The following is a 23,125-nucleotide window of genomic DNA, read 5'->3' on the forward strand; positions in this document are numbered from 1 at the left end:
TTCTTGTTTATTATCAGCAATTCATCAGATACATATAAACAACCTGTAGGAAAAGGACAAAGCTGAGCAACGTTTTCACACAGTACATCTGGACAGCCCCAGAGAAGATCAGTAACTTAACTCACTCTCTCACTCACTCTCACTCACTCTCTCTCACACACACACACACACATTCACTCTCTCATCCGTGCATGCCCACAGTTTTTTTTTTTTTGTGCATAAAAAACAAAATTAACATATTTATATATAATACAGAAACTTGTTAAATAAAATCATCCATGTATTTACAACTCATAATTTAACAAACAAAAAGAGTAAACATTCCTTTCATCTGCTGTTGATAATGTTAACATGTTAATAAGTTAATGATATGCCAATAGAGGCAAACATTTTTTAATACACACAGTAGATATAGCTTATCCCTCAGTCTGCGCTTCTGATCCAGACCCAGAGCCGCTCTTCCTCCTCTAACTCATCCTCCGTGTTGCTGAGCCTTGCTTCTTTGGAACTGATGAACCATATCTGCAGAGAGAAACCTCCAGTTTCCCGTTAAAAAAAAAAAAAAAAAAAATAAAAAATAAAAAATAAAAAAAAATCTGTGGATAGGTTCAGCTTCTTCACGTTCCCTGAAAAAGCTGAGCACCTTTTGTATTTCCCACTCCATTTCCTGACAACATTTACAAAAAGCAACCAAATTCACCCTCACATTTCCAGCTAATGTTGTTACTTTAGTTTCTGGGGCTGTAGTTGTTATGACACGTGTAATTACTGTGTTATACAACAGCTCTCACTTCCATAAACAGATTAGAATCACTAGACTTGTTCCAAACCCTCTGAAAGCGCTCATATTGTGGCAATGGAGCCCTTTAAAATCAAAGAAATTAACAGAAAATAATGTAACGTGTCAGTACAGGGGACAGTATAATACTATAGTAATAACGCTCTTATTACACAATAACAATCATGTTTCTTGTAATTCACTGGTAATAATCCAGCTGCATATTAAATATTAACTAAATATGGAATATAGAGGTAATGAGCAGCCAGTTATTTGCCAAATATGTGTTAAATAAAAATTTATAAGAGCCTGTCTAGGGCATTGTAATGCCTCCCTGTACTATACATTAACCCAACGTTTCACTGAACTGAGCCTTCATAACCCCCAGTCAAAAGAAAGATGAAATGTCATAGAAAGTCAATCAGGCAAAGAAAAAAAAAAACGCAACACTTAGACTCGAACTGTACATGTTACGGGGTAGTGGCAACCACAAAACATATCTTACATGTGTGCCCCATTTTATCACAAACAAGAGGTAAAATAAGCAACTTTAAACAAACATTGCTGAGTTCATTCTGCAAAAAAGGGCTACGTTTTAATGCTAGCACAACACTGTACATCGTCTGGTATGAGAGAGGCAGTATTCTATGGCAATGTTATAAGTAATCATGCTGCACTAATATAGTGCAAAATGGGACCTGAATACAGAGACAGGAAGAGTCAGGCCAGAGTTTCAGTAGGGGGCGCTAGCAGGTCGGTAAAACTTCACCACCAACCTTAAATCTACCGCCTCAAACACTGCAGAGGAGACGGCTGCAACAAGCAAACGCAAATGGAGAGTGTTTTTTTGGAGAAGGACAGTGACAGATCACTTGTAGCGGAGCTGTGAGATACGGAGTTATCCGAACCCTGCAGCCGCACATGCCCGAAGAAGGGTATCCTTGTGCTTTCTCAGTGAAGAAGAAGAAAAAATAAACAAACACTCAATGTGAAAAAGGGCCGTCTCCAACAGACTTCCTCCAGAAAGACAAGTCTATGTTACAGAAATGGCAGAAAGGCAAAGGCAGACTTCCTTAAGAAGATAAGAGTTCGTGAAGGCTCCAGTGAAAGTGGAAACATGTAAAGAAAAAAAGAAAAAAAAAGATGTGTGGGGGGGGGGTCAAACATGGGCTAATTAGAAAGAGGCAGAGTCTGAGATTCTTTAACGTCATAGAAAAAGTAGCAGTTCGTACGTCTGCGCAGGCTGTAGCCAGTAGGCAGCTGTGGAGTCATATGGTTTACAGGGGACAGTGGGGCGTCCAGGGAGGCTACATGTCAGCGTCGCCATCGTAAGCTAGCGTCAGAGGCTTCAGTCTGTTGTTCATCTGTCTTCTCTGGGGCTTCTTTGGCTTTTTGCTGAGAGGGTGAGGGGTAGGGAGGGTGATAATAAAGAAGCAGAGTTAAAATGCTGTCTAAACATATGAGCTTGCATTCCTATTTGTCTTGAGTGCTACAGGAAAATGATCTTCAACCAACTGAGCTGTAAGTAATCCTAGGCGTTTTTAGTAAGCCAGGCTAGTCAAGGGGATATTGTGTTTTATTAGATTCCATGCATTTCTATTTCTATGGTCATGCTTTTAGTAATCATCATGCAGTGGTCAGTTCTAGCAGAGCGAGAGCTGCTGTAAAGCTGCTATAATACAGTACACTACAGAAGACATTCACAGTTACAGTCTCTGAAGTGTATTATTACGTGCTTCACAATATCTGTAGTCTAAATGACGCAACCGAAGAAGCTCATTTGTCCTTAAAGACTCCTAAGAGTATGAATAGCTGCCATTTTGTAAGTAAAAGAGTTAATGAGGCATAGAAAAAAGCATGAGGAAGCAAATCCCGATGCACTGAGAACTCCATGTCTTACCTTAGTGAGCACTACGGCAGAAATAACGCAGACAATTAGAGATATGAGATAGTGACATCATCTACTTAAATACACATGATCTTAGCTAACGCTACCGAGTCAAACTAGACAATGAGTCTGGGGGAGCATGTTCTGCTCCGATGGTGGGCTTGAATAAACACAGGAGAAAGGAATGATAGAGTTTGGAGGATGGTACAGTGCTGTTCTCTAAAGACAGAGACAGCATAAATGTCCCTTTACAAGGTAAAGCGGTGGTCTGAAGGCCAGGGCACACTGATTGGACGAACATGAACAAACTTAAAGAAGCATGAATGTTTGGTTGGTCAATCACGTTTGTCTGGAAATGTTTGGTTGAATGTGTGTTTGATGGAGTTCAGATCATTACATAAGGTCTGTATCAAAACCTTAATGTAATTAATACCCTGCAGTTGAAATGATTTAAGAAATTAATGATTTTTATTTTAAACCTAAACTCTACAAAGAACACAGTAATTGGTACATTCCCATTCCCTAAAGATACTGAATATGTACTTTTGAGTACATATAATACTTCACTGACGGCAAAACGTACCACCACACCTTTTTCTGAGAGTGTATGGGGATGTGTAATTACAAGAGAATGGCAAACAGGGGGCAGTATTGATCAGAGTACTGCAGTTTGTGCCTCTAGTAGCAAGATGAAAAAAATTCCTATATACTGTTAGTGATGTGCCAAATGAACTCTGACCCCACCGAGGCATCACAGACTCAGCAGGACCTCTGAAGATGCTTTTATTGGTGTCAATTCATTTGAAACACAGGAAATGACCAGAGGTGTTGATGAGAAACAGAATTTGTTTTTCTCGACTAAACCAAATAAACATGAGGTACAAGTAAACCGAGTTAATTTACATACTATAAAGTTATTACAGCTGATGAACCATTAGTTTTTACAGGACAATGTGGTCAAAACTGTGGAAACATCTCTAAATACTTTCTCTGTGATCACGGAAGATGCACTAAGACCCCTGGAACGGTCAGAGGGTAAACATACGTATCACTTGCCATCCTCTAGTGAGTAGATTACTGAAGACAGATGTTAAAACCAGGTATAAACAGGGCCTAGGTATCAGTGCTGGGAAGTAGAAATGTATCAGGGTTCAAGTGGCCAGGTGTAAATGGGATTTCGGATTCCTACCCTACAGAGGACTATACAGACAATACAGGATGTAGGGGATAGAACACCACTGGGACTGAACCTGGACTACATCCTCACCTCCACCAGCTATATCTCCTCCAGAGCTGAGCGGTCAGAGAGGCACGAGTGAATGTGAGGCAGCGTGACGGCGAGTGGGAGCAGGGGCCTGGTGATTGGCCCCCGGGGGAAGGGGGAGGAGCTGAGCTCGTTTATTTTTGTTTTTAGTTGATTTGAGTCTCAGCGTGCTGGCAGTTGGGACAGGTGAACGTTATCTCTTGGTCATTCGCTCCGACCCACACCACCGATGAAGTGTCAGCGTTCTGAGCCGAGTGCCGGGTCAGAATACACAAACTGACAGGCAGAGCGGGGGACAGAGGGGGGAAATGAATGATGAAATGCATGATTCAGAATGAAAAATGAAACAAGACGTGGAAATGAACTGAAATGAATCCTAATGAATAAAAGATAATGGAAAGAACAACTGCAACATTCTGGCAAACACTCATATATTTTACAGTCTTTAAACACGTGAGAATAAATGTTACATTGGTCTTTTATAACTGGAGCTGAAAGAACCAGAGAGAGCTGTCGTTATATAAATCCATGAATAATGTTGCGCACACAGGTGAATAATCACAGGAACTAATACAATATTTACATCTACACTGAAGTGTTTTTGTGAGGAATGTCATCTAATTTTATCTTTTCCTATTTAATCCAAGCAATAGATAAGCAATAGAAGGAGGAGGCAGTGTGTTTATGTAAATAACAGAGCACCTGGGTGTGGTGACATTATTCTTGATAAAGCACAACCTCAAATGATCTACAGTTTTAGATCAAAATAAAGAAAAGACGCCTTAGACATCACTGTCTGTCCAATGTGTTTTAAACAGTTCTTTAAACACCAGGGTTTGTTAAAATCACTGAGCACAGTTCAAGATAACAGCTGATTTTGTACATTTCATCTTTAATGCGACGTACAGAGCCCTAAACCTGCTGCAGTATTAAGCTGTGCTCAGCTTTTCCTACGTTTTCATGATTAATGTGAATATGACTTTATCTATCCAGGACAGTCTGTACAGCATGGCTCAGCCCATCCAGTATGTTTACCTCTTTCTCTGTCACCAGAGCAGACTGCAAAGCTTGCTCAGGGGGAACAACATGTTTGGAATTGGAAGCAGGTTTGCTGTCACCTTGTGTTTTTTTTTAAATAGCTGCAGGTCAAAAGCTTTAAAAATATGTATTTCTTAAATTTAAATATTCAGACTGTAAACTCATTGATTGATTAATTCATTCATTATCTGTAACCACTTATCTAGTTCAGGGTCACGGTGGGTCCAGAGCCTACCTGGAATCATTGGGCGCAAGGCGGGAATACACCCTGGAGGGGGCGCCAGTCCTTCACAGGGCAACACAGACACACACACACACATTCACTAACACCTACAGACACTTTTGATTCGCCAATCCACCTACCAACGTGTGTTTTTGGACTGTGGGAGGGAACCGGAACACCCGGAGGAAACCCACGCGGACACAGGGAGAACACACCACACTCCTCACAGACAGTCACCCAGAGGAAACCCACGCAGACACAGGGAGAACACACCACACTCCTCACAGACAGTCACCCGGAGCGGGAATCGAACCCACAACCTCCAGGTCCCTACCTGCTGCGCCACCGTGCCGCCCCAGACTGTAAACTACCACTTGTAATGATGAACCCTGACATGAAGCATAACAATATCATGATGTGAGTCATAAACTACGGCCTCTCGACACTTGTGCACTGGTTGAACATGAGATGCCCCTCTTTCTATTCAGCAGTAGTCTGTCGAAGGGGATTGTGACTGTAAACCTGAGCTCCTATGTTCTTTTAGCCTTTCTTTATTTATTTCTTTATTATAAAGTCTTGTGAGGAATCGTGAACCCAGAATCATGAATCGTGAATCAAATCTAACTGAATCATGAGTCTGTTACACCTCTAATAATCAGTTTTCTAACACAGTTGACAGCATCAGTGCTGCGTTGTGATTGGTCAGACTTAAAGGAATCCATTACAGAGGAGTAACACTTAAAAACCTCCCATTCTTTACTGACTGATGTATGATATCAGCAAAGTTCAGCTACTCTTGAGCTGCTACTAGCGGAGTAGGAAAAGCACTTGAGATGCTTCACTGCAGGAACAGTAATTTCACATGGGTTTCAGTTTACTCTGCTCTGTCCACTTCTGCTTATAAATATGGCATCGCTAGGTTTGCTTCAGTGCTTTGATACTATGATATTTATATTCTATATACTATTCCTCATAGCTAACTCTCTAGGCTCTCTGATGGCTTGGCATTTATAAGAGGTTCATAAATATTCCTGAAGGGCCCGACTCCACATAAATATACAGTGAATCAATAAGCATTAGAACTATATTAAGGCGTAGGTACCGCACTTCAGAGATTAATACACCATAGTGCAGACCATACTTTGTCTTAGTGTTTTATGATTGATCCTATTTTTAAAAGTAAAATCAATTCACACGAAAAAAACTGAGAACAAAAGTCATCTGCCAGAATCTTGCTGCTGCCCTGAGGTTGTAGATGCACAGAATGAAATAACAGTCTTGCCGTGGGTGTTACATGTTCTTACCAGGCTAAGTAAGTCATGGAGAAGATGAATACAAGCAGCACAAAAGCTCCAGCGGCCACACCATACACCCAGGTCTTCAGCTTGCCATCTGTACAGAAGAGCAGAACAACACAGACGAATCAACACCGGCTGCTTCTCAACCGCTGCTCATTAAAAGCTGCCAGTGGGAGGCTCCACCGCACCAGCAGCACCACCCCCTCCTGAACCTGCTCACCTCACACTGGCTGTTCATAGATACCAACCGACAAGAACAAGAACCTGCTGCAGAGACAGGGACAAATTATCGTTTCCAAAAACCAACAGTAGCTAAGAAGTATTTTACTGTAGCATGGGAACGTAAGGTGAAACAGCTGAGCTTTATTAAATATGATTAAAACCTCAAGATTCACCCTTCCCATGGAGCACTGTTCATGTGCAGCTACACCATGTCATCCCTTTCTATTAGCAATAATGCTTTTCTTTAGAGCTTTTAGAAGCTGCACGCTCAACTCATTAATTATGAGGAGTGTCTATAAACTTTTGGACATATAATTAGCATTGATTAAATTCACAGTCCCATTAGAAATGGTAAGGCCCTAATTATGAATCTGTTAAAACCCACCTGGTCCGAAGGGCTGCAGGAACCAGGTTCGTCCGGAGCGGCCGGGCAGGTTGGTGGTGGGCTGGGTGGGACTGATGGCTCTGATGGTTTTAACGTCAGCTTTGCTGTCTCCTGCAGTGGGGATCTCCAGCACTGGGATGACTGTGCACTGGTCTAGAACACCATCTGAAGTCATCACCTCGGTGTAGCCCTCCTCGCAGCCACATATACCAGCCTGCAGGGGGCAGCAACACACCAGTTACAAGAAAACAAACAACAGGAAATGGCTGGACAAAGATCAATCTGCCGTATTTAAGTGGAATCACTTAGCATTGAAAGCTACCAATCAAACTGGACATGTGTCTGTTTACAGATGTTTTAGGACAATGGCTCCCAAATGACCCTGGAGTACTGTCCACTCATTTTAGAGGTTCATCAAGGGCTTTATATTTTGCCAGTTCTTTGGATCATGCACATTATACAAACATGTTTCACCTTTTAGTGTTTTTCATTTCAAACTTGTCTTTGCTCCTACTGCTGCCTCGTGTGGATGATGATTTCTGATCTGATCTGATTATTTAGTGATGTTTGCATGGTGTTAACTTTCATATGCTGTAATTGTGGTGCTGCTGAATATTAGTGAGGTCAAGTTGGAACCAAACCACCGCACTACGTTCCATTTCAGGCCAAAAAGGTCAAAACCTGGTCAAAAACGGGGAAAATGCGTCATGCTAATGCTATTTTGTGTTAGCATTCCTAATGGCTAATGTTTAACCCAGAAGATATTAACATTTCCCAATTTATCTTAACCAGTGTCTAAAATGGCTCCCTGTTCACGTTTTAGGGCACAATTGAGTGTGTCACCATCACTGTTTCTGAATCATAAAGATGTATTAGAAAGTGATTTTAAAAACAATACACAATACATAATCTCAACATTGCACTCTTTATTTATAGTAAACAACGTGGCTCACTACATTTGCTGAATGTGGACCAGGGAACATTCAGAGTTTATTTGTTACTAAGCAACGGACAGTGGGGGTGTCCGATTTCCTAGTGTTACTTAGTGAACTTAAAAGCGCCGCACTAACGTCACAATAATAATGAGTGATTAGGGAGCCATTTTGGTCAAACCCATGCCATTTATCTGAAGCCTATATTTCACCATGTGTGTTGCAGTTTTACAGTGAGTCTTTCAGTAAAGCACTAGGTTAGAATACTATTGAGATTTAAAACCACTGACATGGAGGCGTTGATGATGACATCGAATGACATCTAATCCTCGTCACTGCTGTAGAAAATTGGGGACATGCTTATGTTGTCGCTTCTGCGTGTTACTGTTAGTTTGATCTTATCTTTAGTAATTCCTTCCTTTCAGCCCAACATTATACTCTACGATGATTCGACTTTAAGCAGAGTGTTTTTAACATACAGTGATGCCTTGGAGGATGGTTCCCTGCTGTGTCTGTATTTCTCCGCATTCTTAAAAGAGCAGCAGAAAAGACGTGCCTCAATCAAAGCAGTAGTGTCGGGGATTTGTTGGTGAAGATATATGGGGGTGGGGGTTATCTGACGAGAGAAGCCACAGCCAGTTTTTCTCTAACTGATATTTGTGGGCGTGTATGTTTAACTCTGTGCCTTCATGCTTATGTGTTTATGAAAATGTTTGTGCGTGGAGACATCCAGAGGGGCGTTCCACAGCCCACTGATTTCTGATGTGTATTCTCACTGCTTTGCCTGCAGTTAGCGGGGGGTCTCCTACTTCCTCAGCAATCTCAGGAGGATAATCACTCCCAGTGCAAACACAGCGCTCAGATCAGCGCACACATGAGAGAGCAGGATGGAATTGGCCCATGTGATGCTCCAAAGCAGCAGACAATAGGAGCAGGGGCGATATATTGGTCCAAACCCATAGAGAAATATAGTAATACACAGCGGGGGGTTAACTCACTGACTCGCAGCTATATGCACTGCTGCACTGCATTACAGATGTACAAGTGATACACTGCGCATGAATGCTTAATCTTTGGATAGGAAACTGCTTTTAAAAGAGAATTTTAAATGATGTCTCAGACTGTAGAAGTTGCTGGAATGTTTTTTTTTTTTCCTGTGTGGAATCAGTGGTTTGTTTCTATTGCTGCGTCTCATGAAGATGTTCAGAGTATTTCCTGATTGGAAGAATATGTGACTTGACCATGAGCCTAGGCTCTTAGCGTGGGCCAAAAAGACAGAATACATCTGTCACCACCTGCATTTCTGACTGGGCTTGTAACCAGAAGGTTGCCGGTTCAATCCCCAGAACCAGCAGGTTCATGACTGAAGTGCCCTTGAGCTAGACACCTAACCCCCAACTGCTCCCTGGGCGCCGTGGCTAGGGCCGCCCACTGCTCCGGGCATGTATGCTCACTGCCCCCTAGTGTTCACTAGTGTGTGTGTAAATGTGTGTTTCACTGCACGGATTGGGTTAAATGCAGAGAACAATTTCCTCTGTGTGCAAGCACAGTATACATATATATATATATAGCTATTTTTATAACAGTGACCATATATCCATATAGCAGGTATATCTCACATTTCATTTCACTCCCACTTTCCTCCTCACCTTCTCTCTCTCACACACTCTACCTGTGAGAACAGCCAAACCTGTTGTAGCAGAAATGTCCCCTTGAGCCGGGTAGACACTTTTCTTGTGCCTTACACACACACACACACACACACACACACACACACACACAGACTCACCTCAGTGCAGTAGGAGCGGGGTTTGTCACAGGCAGGGTCACATGACCTATCTGACACAGGTTCACTTGTCGCCAGGCATCCACCTACAGAAAATGCGAAAAGAATCCAGCACTTTAGACGACATTAACACACAGACAGACCGACACACACACACACACACACACGTCCCAGATTCTTCCACGCTCCTTTTTATTTTGAGTCTGTCTGTAGTGCTGGAGGCATTTGAGTCTCACTCAAGAATCTATACTCTCTCTCTCTCTCTCTCTCTCTCTCTCTCTCTCTCTCTGTTACTGAGTCTGTCTTCCTTCTTGTTTTGCTGTCTCTATTCCAACACTGCTCTTTTTTTCTTTGTCTTATTCTCCCTTTTTTATTCCTCTTTATTACTGTCCGTTTCCTTCACTGTCTGTTTCTCCGTCCTTTGCTTCTTCCCCATTTTATTCTCTTCCCTGTCTCTATTTGATATTTTCTCCAGCTTATTCCATTTCCCTCTTTAATTTCTCCCTCCCTCCCTCCCTGCTTTTCTCTCTTTCATCTTTGTTTCTCCTCACTCTTTCATCTCTTTTCTTTCTCACCCCCCCTCTCTCTCAGCTGCCGTCCTCTCTCTCCCACTGCCCCCTCATTCTTTTCCCCTTGGTAACTCTGCTGTTTTATGAAATTAGCACAAGTACTGAAGGACCGCCTCGTATTAACTGCTGTAAAAACTGGTGCAGACCTCTAGGCACACACACACATACATTACCATTAATTCATCATCTGGCCGACTGTGTGAATATATGAGAGGAGACACACAGAATAAATGGAAAACCTGCACTCCTGCCCGGTCCCTTGTGAATAGCCACTAGTGAACAGAGGCACTGCAGCACACAATTAAAAATGAATCTCTCTGTGGGACACCCAGGAATCATATCACAAGGAGAGAAATAACAGTACTCTCTCTCTCTCTCTCTCTCTCTCTCTCTCTCTCTCTCTCTCTCTCTCTCTCTCTCTCTCTCTCTCTCTCTCTCTCTCATAGCCTGAGGGATAATCCAGTGGGCTTATGAATACAGTGAAATGGACAGCCAGCGGGCAAACTGGGCCTTTCTCAGAGCCTTTATTTTCTCGAAGCTCAGATAAATCAATAGAGTCTGCAATGAGAGCGCTGAAACAGAAACCTCACCCCGTGCCCTGCTTCTCCCGCTTCTACAGCCAACTATTAAAGTGTTTTTAGTTCAACAACAGAGAAACTATTCCATCTACAGTTCTTTAGCCATTCATTTTCTTTTTTCATGACTACACCGAATACAGCCATCATTCATTTGGACTTGACCATCTTTAAACCTCTCTTCATCCCTTAGAATGTCTCACTTTGTTGCTGCACTTGATTGATCAGGACCCCCACAGAGCAGGAAAGATTTGGGCGGTGGATCGTTCTCAGCGCTGCCCGTGTGTTAATGTTAGTTTTGTTGGTACAAGTGGATCAGACACAGCAGTGCTTCTGGAGTTTTTAAACATGGCATCCACTCAATGTTCACTCTGTTAGACACTCCTACCCCATTGGTCCAACTTGTAGATGTAAATCAGAGACACTAGCTCATCTGTTGATGCACAGTTTGTGTTGGTCGTCTAGTCATTCATCAGTGAACACAGGACGCTGTCGGCTGGATGTTTTGTGCCACTGCTGTGTTTGATTCAGTTGTGCCAGTGCAACACACACTAACACATCACCATCACGTCACTGTCAGTGCAGCGCTGAGAATGGTCCACCACCCAAATCATACCTGCCCTGTGGTGGTCTTGACAATCGAAGACCAGGGGATGGGTAGGTGGGATAATAAAGTATGCAGAGCAACCAGTGTGTTAGGGTCTGTAATTGCAGAACAACAAAGTGCACCTGAAAGGTTAGTGGAGATATTGAAATGTCTACATATAAGTTTGAGTTTATAAAACTTTTGAAATGGCATCTGGAATTTTTATATTATAAAGTGAGCAACAATATGCAAATGACATCGACTCTGATTGGCTGAACTCTACTGTACCTCAGGCAGTAGTCACTGTTTTTGTGACACAAAGCAATAAATTAAAACAATGTTTTTGTAACTTAATTTCCATATATGAAAATATGAACTTGGGATTTAATATTATAAAGTACCAGTCAAAAGTTTGGACACATCTTCTCTGTAGTCATTGGTGGAATAGGGCTATGCTCTGTATAGGACAGTGTACCAGCCCCTACCTCTGCACAACCAAAGTTATGGTCTCAAACACATAAAGGCGGCGAGCGGTTCTAGAAAATGAACTCTTGAGGTTGTTCACTGAAAACCATCCTAGGTGACGACCTCATGAAGCCGACTGAGAGAACGGAGAGAGTGTGCAAAGCTGTCATCAAAGCAAAAGAGGGCTACTTTGAAGATATAAAACATATTCTGGTTTGTTTAACCCTTTTTTGTTTACTATATATTTCCATATGTGTTTCTTTATTGTTTTAATATCTTCCAAATTCAGTTACAATGTAGAAAATAATAAAAAAATAACAAAGAAAAATCATTGAATGAGAAGATATCCAAACTTTTGACTGGTACTGTTCTTTCACACTATGTGGAAAATGGCCCAAAACAAAGGAAACAGTCCCTAAGTTGGTGTGTCCAAACTTTTGATGGGTACTGTATTTTAAACAACATTAAACAATTACTATTGAGGGGGGGAATGGCACTTTTCCATGATGTGGGCCCTTTAATGAGCTGTCACAGAGAAAGCAGGGAAATATCCTTGCACAGTGTGAGTTCCTTCCTAGAGCACACTGCTGTTTTCTATTACTGAATCTACTGGAAAGAAGCTACAGCTGCTGGGAGGTGCACACGAATGGCCTTTGAAGCCTCAAAATAAACTGCAGGCATCTGCAAAAATGTGTTTACCTATTACAAGTTATTTCAATGAATATTCATAAAGTTTCACACCTCAGAACAACAGATGAATATTCATGAGGGAGAGTCCATGCTGTTGGAGAGGAAATGGGTAGTGGCTAGAAGCTCCAGAGCAGCCTTCCGTCAATCAAAGTGGCCAGGCATATGCATGCCATCTGGAATGAGCTGAATTTGGATGGCTCAGCATAGTGGAGATAGATGACTAAAATTTTACATCGTGGAAGCTTCATTTTTTTAATCCACGAAGGGTTTTAGATAGAACACATTGCATTGGTAATGACAGATTTGTTCCAAATTCCTGTTATTCAGTTTGTAAAACATCATACATTCATGATACACATTCAGAGTGAAACAAATACCCCGTTTTCCATAAGCAAAGGTCAAAGCTCAAAGGTCATTCCACTGTTGCGACTGTTTTTATTAGCGTTTTTTTACAGTGTTCAAATACACAGCAGGCTACAAAAGCTGTAGCACTTCACATTTCAAACTCCCACACTGTCACACACAAACACACTCTCACACACACCATGAGGAGAAAAACAGTGACAGGGAATGGGATTAAAATGTGAGTGTGACATTGTCATGGATTAAAAGCTCATTTCCACATGGCTTATACACAGGCTCTGCTGGAGTAATCACACCCTACTGCCCTGCTCTAGTCTGACAGCTCCTGACAGCTCATAATGTCAACTTATCTCCCACCCTTGTCCCACTCAGCACTCTCCACTGCTCTACAGTCTGTAGACTGGGTCCCTCACCGTCCTGGAAAAAAACAGCTTCACAAATCTATTGTGCAAACATCCAGGCTCGCAGTTTATAGATTAATCGGATCCTAGAGGTCGTGTATCGCTCTGTGCCACAACAGAGACACCGCATACAGTCGTTTGTTTATGTTTAAACACTCCTGGTCAAAGGACATGCTTTGTCAATTTGAGTGATATATGCAATATTTACTAAACAAACTCTAGGCTGAAGTGTCCAGAAATGTAAAAAAAATGTTTTATTTTTTCACTTACGATATCAACAAAACATGTCGTTTGATATGGGGCCCATTGCCCAATGTTTGCACATGCCTCTATATGTTTTTACTTTATTGTTATAAACAGAAGTACGGGTCATTTGACCACTGTGTAGATATGAGGGACGCACCTGTGACGTTCAGCCCATCTGATCTCTGGCACCACACCAGACGAGAAGAACCCTTCCATGGACCGGTCATCCATTTATACTCATAACACTGGCCGTCTGGAAGAAGTTAGAGGAAAAGAAGGATTTACTTTAACTCTTCAGACTGAAGCCTTATTATCCTGCTATTATTCAGTAACTGGGTCATTCTCCCATTGTGCTGGTAAATGTTGGATCACTCTGGACAACACTGACAGCATGGAAATGAGCTCAGATTAAGAAAACACCAGAGAAAATGAATGTGAGAAATGTTAGGCTGTAGAGATTTTAATGAGAAAAAAATGTGATGTTAATATATATACAGTGTGGGCCATTTATATGGATACACCTTAATAACATGGGAATGGTTGGTGATATTAACTTCCTGTTTATGGCACATTAGTATATGGGAGGGGGAACTTTTGAAGATGGGTGGAGACCATTTTGAAGTCGGCCATTTTGAGGTCGGCCATTTTGAATCCAACTTTTGGTTTTTCAATGGGAAGAGGGTCATGTGACACATCAAACTTATTGGAAATTTCACAAGAAAAACAATGGTGTGCTTCGTTTTAACGTAACTTGACGACCCTGAACTGGATAAGTGGTTACAGATAATTAATGAATTAATTTATACATTATAGAATTTATAAATTATATGTGTTCTCCCTGTGTCTGTGTGGGTTTCCTCCAGGTTCTCCAGTTTCCTCCCACGGTTCAAAAACACACATTGGTAGATGGACTGGTGGACTGGCAACTCAAAAGTGTGCCTAGATGTAAGTGTGTGCATGAATTTGTAAGTGTGTGTCACCCTGCAAAGGACTAGCACCCCCTCCAGGGAGTGTCCTGCCTTGCACCCAGTGATTCCGGGCAGGCTCCAGACCCACCACAACCCTGAATAACTTTAAGTCTTCATTTCAGAATCAGTTAGGTAAAACAAACATTTCTGTTTTGTGTGGTTTGTTTGTGCACCTGTGCAGGGTCTGGCCTCCCACTCCTGTTCTGGACACTGCAGGAGATTCTCCGGTTCCTGAGCAAGAACGGCCCGAGAGCGCACCTGCACCGAGCCGAAGCCCATGTCATCTCCACCCACACAGTTCAGCTGACACGAGCTCCACGGCGTCCAGTCGGTCAGATAACACTCACCTACCAAACACAGTTTAAATAACACAGTTAATCAATGTTCCTTCACTGGCACGACAGACCTGGTATCTCCCACAGGGTAACTTTACAGGAGAGGGGAACCGAGGCTTGCCTAAACACAGTATTAACGGATTTAAGCAAAATCATAAGCCATGAAAACTATTTTAAACAAAATTGCAAAATGCTGTTATAGTATAATTAGCATGTCATTGGACAGTATTTTAATTAAGCAGTAAAACCAACTACTGTCCTAAGCCTATCAGTGGGAGAATGAGAATCCATCTTTGTCTGAGCCACTATTAGCAGTGCAACACACAGTGATGTAGCACCAGCACAAGTCCCCTACAGCTCTGAGAATTATCCACCACCTCAAAACAAAAACACACATGTTCAGTGGGGGACCTGACCATTCTAGGACTGGGTAAAGTAAAAGTGTGAAGAGCAACTAGTCTGTAATTGTAGAACTGTAAAGAGCATCTGCCTGAACAAAGGGCCATTTGTCCATTAAGTATTTATCCTATATTTATTTCAGTATGAGAAATGAAGCTATGCTGTAATCTTCATTTAAAAAATAAATAATAAAAAAATAAATAAATAAAAGGCCTGTTCCTATTCCTGAAAACGTGACTTGAATTTCATAACGTATTAGCGTTAATACCTTCCACCTGCACTTAGCTGGGGGTTTCATCATGTGTATGGACTCAGTCTGGACTCAGCCATCACTCATTAGCATAAACTAGGTCAGACTGTCCTATTGTAATGGCCGTACAGCATGGTGAATACCTCACATATTAATTCATCATCAAGCAGCCTTTCCAAAAACCCTAATCCCAGCTGTGATTATCAGAACACGTGCATATTAGCAGCACAGGCTGAGAGGAGAACCGTGACGGTGGGTGGGGTGGGAGTGTGAGGGGGTATGTACATTGTCTCTTGCTCTATGTAAATCTATGGACAGCGATTAGGAGTATTTGTCTAAGGATTCAGACCAGAAGTGGGAATTGAGGAGAGACGTTTGACTTGGTGGTGACTGAAAGGAACCTTAGTTATATTTAATGACTGAAAAAATGCAGGTGGATTCCTAGCATCACACCAAGAGTTAACCCTAAACCTTGTGAAGGTCCTTCTTTAAATCTGCCACCGGAGGAGTTACGGCATGCCCACACTGGTCAATGTGGAAGGTAGCAGTGTGTAGACATGATTTTAGTGCATTGGCGTATTTCCTATCACTGCATAAAAGATGCACAAGACCCTGTGATTTTTTCTGAGCTCATTCAGAGTGCAGTCAACTATGTATTCATATAAAATTGCTATAGAAGAGCAAACATTACTATATGTTTGCACTGGTCTTAAAGGGTTAATTCTTTATTTATTTTGCCTTACTGCTGAAAGTATACTGCAGTGGCAATCTTAAGCGATTTCATCACAATATGATACTTTGTCCACATCATGTAGGGCTAGTGTGTATGTTTCTGGGCTCTAGGCTCTAAAGATATGACACTACAAGTTCAAAGCTTCTGATGGAGAGTGGATCTCTGTAATGAATCTGTCCACAGCACGAATGCGGAAAGTGTCACTGCTCTCGTCTAACTGACAACGCAATACAAACATTCAGGTTTTGGTTCCTCATCTCTCCTCCTCCTGTACGCACACACACACACACACACACACGCATGCTGGTGAATCATTACTGTCACATCTACTGCTGCAAAAAAAAAATAAAAAAATATCTGTGTCACAACTCTCTGCTTCAGCTACACAGAACACGTCAAAACACAAGGATAAATCTGTCATTCACATGCGCCGGCTGGGCCTGGAAAACTCAGGGATATATACACTAATGCTTCTGTACACTCCAGAATTATTATTATCAGAATTTATACACACACACAAAGAGAGAGAGAGAGAGAGAGAGAGAGAGAGAGAGAGAGAGAGAGAGAGAGAGAGAGGTTCTACTCTATATTTAATGGTCATAAATGTCAGGACACTATTTTCCTTGTCTTCCCCGGAACATGTCCCAGCTGCAGTTACAGAGGTGTGTAGGTGTTCTACAAAAATAAGTTTATATCACTTCCAATGTCCTCCTGCAGAATGAGTGCAAATAGAATATATAGATGATTTGCAGCGTTATAAACCGCCGTCTGACGGGGAATTCGTCTGCGCAGCCGTTTTTAGAGCTCCCTCTTATCTGCACTGGTGCGTTTTAAAGAGGAATCCCATCCTTTTTTTTGTAAATTTGATTATTAAATTGAAAAAGTTGAATGTGAAAGTGGTCTTATGTGTAATCCATCAGACTTTAATATAAACTGATGGCAATTACCTGGTGCCTTTGCAAATGATTTTATTTTGAGAATTTGGCCCAAAACATTGGTTATAAATGAACCCAGACCAGAGATCTTGGTACGGCTGTATTGCCATGGCGACACTTGGCTTCCACCTATAGGGACATGTATTACCACTACTGTTGTCGCGAGTGTCTATAATAAACCTGACCTTTGTTTACACACTACAGAATAAACAAATCTGAAATTAATAACAGTGAGGGGAATGTTGAGTTAATCTATAGACACTGGGAGTTAACTGATGTTCTGCTCTAAAACTTTATTAAATAATCACATAATGTACCTACACAGTATATTGACATCCTGTATCGAGAGGTAAAAAGCTTGTTGGTCCACATCTTTTTCATGTTTTGATGTCAACACAGCCAACAATGCTTTCGGGCCAGAAATGTTGACAGTTCTTCTGTATGTGGGTGTGGTTGGTGATACCTGGACAGGGCAGTGTGCAGAACTCTTCCAGGGTGATCTGTTTTTCTCCATCCACAGTCTGCTCCAAATCCCCACACAGCTCCTCATCCACTAAACTGCCTTCATCTGTCCCAGAGCCGTCCGAAACGAAGCAGGACACATTTCTGTAGCGCAGGCCCTCTCCACACCGAGCTCCCTGTGCATACAGAAATACCTCACCTTACACACTACTCTGTGCGTGAACAAGGCTCGTAGTGATACATGCAGATTATCCACAAGGGGGAGCCGTCAGCTCTTGCATTTTTGAGTGCACAGTTGAAAGGGAGAAAACCCACACTAGTAGGATCTTATGAATGCATTAAATTGAAGGGTCACTATATAAGCATGATGCCTCACATTAGCACTGTTTGTCCATCATATTTTAGTGCTTATGTGGCAACAAGGTAAGGTTAATTAGACACAACACTGTCTGAAGTGAAATGATATTAAAATGAATATATTAATGTCAGTAGTCATGAAAATCTAATGTAGTCTAACCAGCCCTGGCTTTCAGTAAAGGGTTACTATATAATAATGGGGCACAAACACAGCACCCTGTTAGAACTACTTCACAGTGTAAATGCTCAGTGTGTAGCCGGCATTACACTCTGTAAACTCAGCATCACTTGCCCAAGGGGCACATGAGATGTTTTGTCACATAGTGTCCTGATGGTAAAGGGGGTTTCTGTCAGCGGAACAACTTGACTTTGAACATGTGTGTGTTTGAGCTCTAGGCTTCAAAGAAGAGAAATATTCTGGTGAAACTTTTGTTGTAGTGTTTCTGCAGTTTGCAGTAGATTGCATATGCTCAGTTTTTTTGCTTTGATGAAACAGGACACAGTTAAATCCTCATAGCGATGCTCTATATAGGGCACAAATGGTGCATCCTTCAAGAACTGTACTTGCGCTGTGTAACACTCGGTGTCTGACATACGTTTCAATCTGTCAGCTCTCAGCATCATCTTTTCCCCACATCCGACCAAAACCTTTCAAAACACGGGACAGTGTCGAGAGAGAGAGAGCAGCCCTCGCCTCGCTGTCACAAAACACGGCTTCCAGCCAGACACCGGAGAACAAAGGAGAGAGTCAGTTCAATACAATACTGCCTCACTCCAGTCCTCACAGCCGGCACTGTGACAGGGGTGTGTGGCACCGAGCTGGCACAAAATAGAGGGTAGAGAGAGAGACAGAGAGGGTGAAAAAGAAACACTGAGAATTAGATTGTGTGTGTGAGCGAGAGAGAGAGAGAAATTGCTGAGAAAAGCATTGATGGTAGAGTGAGAAAAGGAAGCACAGACAAAGAACGAGGTAGAGATCAACGAGGAGAAAAAAGAGAATGAAAGGGAAGCAGAGAAAGACTGAGAATGAGGATTTGAGAGAGTGGGGGCAGAGAGACAAGGGGTGGGGGTGGGAGGGGGCTGTGTCTTCTGCCGTTTGTCTTTAATTAAACCCCCCGATGAGCCCAGCAATGTAGACACATGACAACAGCGGGAAGATGGTGCAAATGCACAAAAAGAAAAGAGAAAGGAGGAAAAGGGAAGAATTACGATAGAGAGAAAGAACTGGAGGGGTATGAAGATCTTGCCAGACAAAACAACAGACAGTGGCCAATGAGTTAAGCACATTAAAAAAAAAGAAAAAAAACAGTGAGTTAACATCACACTTCTGGCAAAATGCATTAATCTGGAGCGGAACCTGACCTCAACTTTGCATGGAGACCAGGCACTGTATCTCCAGCTGTAGCAGGGCTTTACGGGGCATGGCTTCCACTGCTCAAGCTGAGAGGGACATGGACGACCGTCCCCCTGAGATGCCTGGATCACGGTCCTCCGCCTCCACAGCTTCCCTGCACAACAACACAACAACACAGCAGAAAGAATAACAACTTTGACCATGACCTTGGTGTTAAATGGTTTCACAATTCAATAGAAACCTCCTCTGATCGTCTGAACAACAGTGCCCCTTGTTTTCACAAGCCCACAACAGGCGCCTCTTGCTTCTAAACAATATTTCATTCTCAGATATGCATATGGGCTGCTGTTCATCTCAGCATGGCCATCTATGTGTGAGAGGTGTGAACTGATTTCACAGCAGGTGTTCTCACTCCTCCCTTTGAAGCCCCCATTGCTCACTAGCAGCTCCACAGAGAGTAAGCACTAATTATCTGATGAATCTGGTAGTAATATCCATGTCCATATCCATGGGTTGGTGTCATGTGATTTTATTTTTTGGGGTGGGCCACTGTCTGTTTGGTTTCAAACCACAGAAATAATGTATACTGATGGAAAGATTAATACATTTATCTCATACACAGCTCCTCTCCCAGAGCCGGAGAGAGTCTCACAAGACTCAGAAGCACAGAAGCCCAAAGCCCCATTTACAACAGGGGGATAAAGGATCCCACCGTGTTGCATAAGAAGGAGAAAAAGACTGTTATTCTCAGTTAGCCACATTAGCTTTTTTGCCATAATGGAAAATTATTAGCACGTTAGAATCCAATACATTTCTCTGCTCTTGTGATAAGATAATGTTTTATAAATGTTAATATTAATGTTTTTAAGATAATGTTTTATCGTGACTTTCTGCTTAGAATTTTCATCTGGTTTGGATTGAAGTTTAAAAAGTAGACCTCCTCATCCTCCTCACCACAGCAAAGCTATGGACAAATCCTAAATGTCACCCTACACTCTCTATAGGGTACACAGTGTCAGTCATAAAATAATGGTTTCTGCACATCTAACGTCTAAATTAGGACTAACAGTGTTGAAAGAAACAATAAAACCATTAAAACATCAAAATACAGTTTTTATTTGAGTTGTGTTTGAGTAATGAGTAGGTCCCCAATATGGCAGCTATTTTACATCATGCAAGCACCTGCTACCCATGTATACATTCTGACAGAAAAATTGTCACTTTAGAGACTGTATTTACATTAAACTGAATGTGAACATGAGATATTAAAATCCATTTCTCATTGTCTTCCTATTTACTATCAGCACTGCCTCTTCTTTCTGGCATCATGGACTTAAATATTTATAAAGATGAGTTCTCTAGGTGGACATAAAAGCTCTTATATTTTGTCCAAGTATCTTTAAATACGACACACACATTCTTATCTGTTTTTTAAGATTTTATCATCAAATATTGTAATAGAAAATTAATGAAGCGATTGATATTATTGTTATATTTACTTTTATTTTTAATCCACCACTAAATTATACAATGTTTACTTCTCCTACACAGTCTAAAAATAAACACACCCTGTTTTTCTCTCTGTACAATTTCTTCTTTAGATTTTCCCAGCAGCATATTTTAATTATCATTGTTTATTTGAGACAACTTAAAGGTTAATTGTTATTTTGTTTAAAGTTTACATTTTTTTTATTATCAACAGCCGTAATAGAAATAAGAAAACAGCCCATTAAAAGATACAATCTTTAGTACTCTGCTAGGTAGCAGTGAAAAATAAATGGATAGAGCTTAGTTCTAGTGTTACAAGCTCTTTTTTTAGATCTCCCCTACAGCAGAATCACGTCAGAGTCCTTGAAAAGAAACAAGAAAGTTGCTCTTTTCTCCTGCCAGGGAAATGTTTCATATTGCACATGCTACCACATGTTATAACTTGATACTCAGCTTCGAAATGGCACCTGACCTGAAACATTGTCTCAGAGAAATAGCGCTTGAGTTGTTCTGCTCTCCTGGAACTAATCTTATCACCAGAGCCAATTTCAGGTCTGATTTCAGCGCCTGGAAGTGGTTTGAATATTTATCTCCATTGTTTTTCCGTTGGGCTCTAAAAGGAGGAAGAGGAAACAGGAGAGCCGTCTCTTATCCGTAACGTCCCCTGCTGTTTAAGAGTGGAACCCAAGGGATGCTTGCAATTAAGTGGCAGCGATTAGTCGCTGTCTCTGGAGAATATATGTGAGCTTTTATTTATTTATTAATGTATTTATTATTTTATTTTAGCCAACCACTTACTTGACAATTATTTTTCATGGTAGGAGGCGTGGTATAGGCTGTGAAAACACTAGAGTCTATAAAACTGCGTAAGAGTCAGTGCATGTGAAACTGTAAGATGTGAACTGAGAAACTGACAGAGAACAGGAGCTATGGCTTTCACTGAATAGCCTTGGTTATGAAATCTAACACGATTCACTGAGTTTAGGGGCCAGCACTGTGACACAGATTTCAAAGCTCTCGGCTCCCCGCTGAGCTCAGAGTACAGGCCACTGGCATTCAGCGCCGAAATAAATTCGATGGCTGTAAGAACCCTAAAGGGTGAGTTCTTCCACTCATTGTGTCAACACATAACCATACATCTTCCCCCAGTGGTTGAATCCAAAGGTCACCCAGTCCAGCACGCCCAATTAGCCCAGTGCGCTAGCAGCCACGGCCTCTGACCAGCCCAAGTTTATAATATCACATTAAAGATGTTGCATCAAATACAATTCCTCATGCTGTGGTGAGCAGGGAACTGATATTATCTCTGGAGTTATTTAAAAAAAAAAGAAAGAAAAAAAGAGACAGAGTACACAAGGCCCTACAGGATGCATGGAGATGCTTCTTAATGCTGAAGACGATCAGAGCGCCCCGCGCTGACGCACTGCCCTCCAGCTAGGCTTGCAAGTTGCCAATTCATCTTCTCCACAGGCTGCTGTGAGAGGACTGTCCCCACAGAGAGAGAGATCCCCAATCAGCCCTCTCTAGCTCAGCTCACTAAACTAGCTCTGTGCATCAGCTCACCTCTCGATACTGCGCTCACGATTTGGTAATTTCATGGTATAAAAATATGAATGAGGTTTGTATTGACTGTTTCCATGTTGCTGAACAGAGCAGAGCAGGGTGGGACTTCGCTGCATGTGGTATATTCTGAATAAATCATATTTCATTGTTAAAGACAAAGGAGATGATTCTGGAGAACAACTGGTTTAACAGAGAAACTAGCTCCACCTTCCATTTGTGTTCATTTAGTATCTTGGAATCATTTAAGGTGGAATTGTAGCTTGTTGAACTGTAGCATTCACTGTTTGAATTACCACAGAAACTCATTTGCAACTCAATGTATTTTGCTTTGTAACACTTTCAATCTGCGTTTACTTTCATGCAGGTAGTGGTCTCCTGAATTTGGAGTCAGTTCCACCATGTGTAATGTACCTGTAACAGCAAATAGGAGTCAATGTTACCTATCTATGGAGCAGAATAGAGCATGTCCTCACCTCTTTTCATTCTTTTTAACGTTTGGAGGGCTCTTCACCGTCCATATGCCTCCAGATGCCATTTCTCGGCTGTGTCTGAGTGGCTAACTGGGGGGAGAG

At 41.8% G+C, this 23,125-nt stretch overlaps 1 protein-coding gene across 1 annotated transcript in view; it reads right to left on the bottom strand.

Annotated features, from left to right (window-relative positions):
- Positions 1-31: 31 nt before the first annotated feature.
- thsd7aa (thrombospondin, type I, domain containing 7Aa) overlaps positions 32-23,125 on the bottom strand; it is a 151,542-nt gene continuing 128,448 nt past the window's right edge. The window contains exons 21-28 of the mRNA XM_066675314.1: positions 19,511-19,656; positions 17,793-17,967; positions 14,851-15,024; positions 13,867-13,962; positions 9,818-9,900; positions 7,097-7,310; positions 6,496-6,583; positions 32-2,173 (exon numbers count right to left, since the gene is read on the bottom strand). Coding sequence (XP_066531411.1) covers positions 2,086-2,173; positions 6,496-6,583; positions 7,097-7,310; positions 9,818-9,900; positions 13,867-13,962; positions 14,851-15,024; positions 17,793-17,967; positions 19,511-19,656 — 1,064 coding nt within the window. The 3' untranslated portion in view covers positions 32-2,085. The remainder of the gene's footprint in view (positions 2,174-6,495; positions 6,584-7,096; positions 7,311-9,817; positions 9,901-13,866; positions 13,963-14,850; positions 15,025-17,792; positions 17,968-19,510; positions 19,657-23,125) is intronic.

Source organism: Hoplias malabaricus, chromosome 6 (genome assembly GCF_029633855.1).
Source record: "Hoplias malabaricus isolate fHopMal1 chromosome 6, fHopMal1.hap1, whole genome shotgun sequence".
NCBI lineage: Eukaryota > Metazoa > Chordata > Actinopteri > Characiformes > Erythrinidae > Hoplias > Hoplias malabaricus.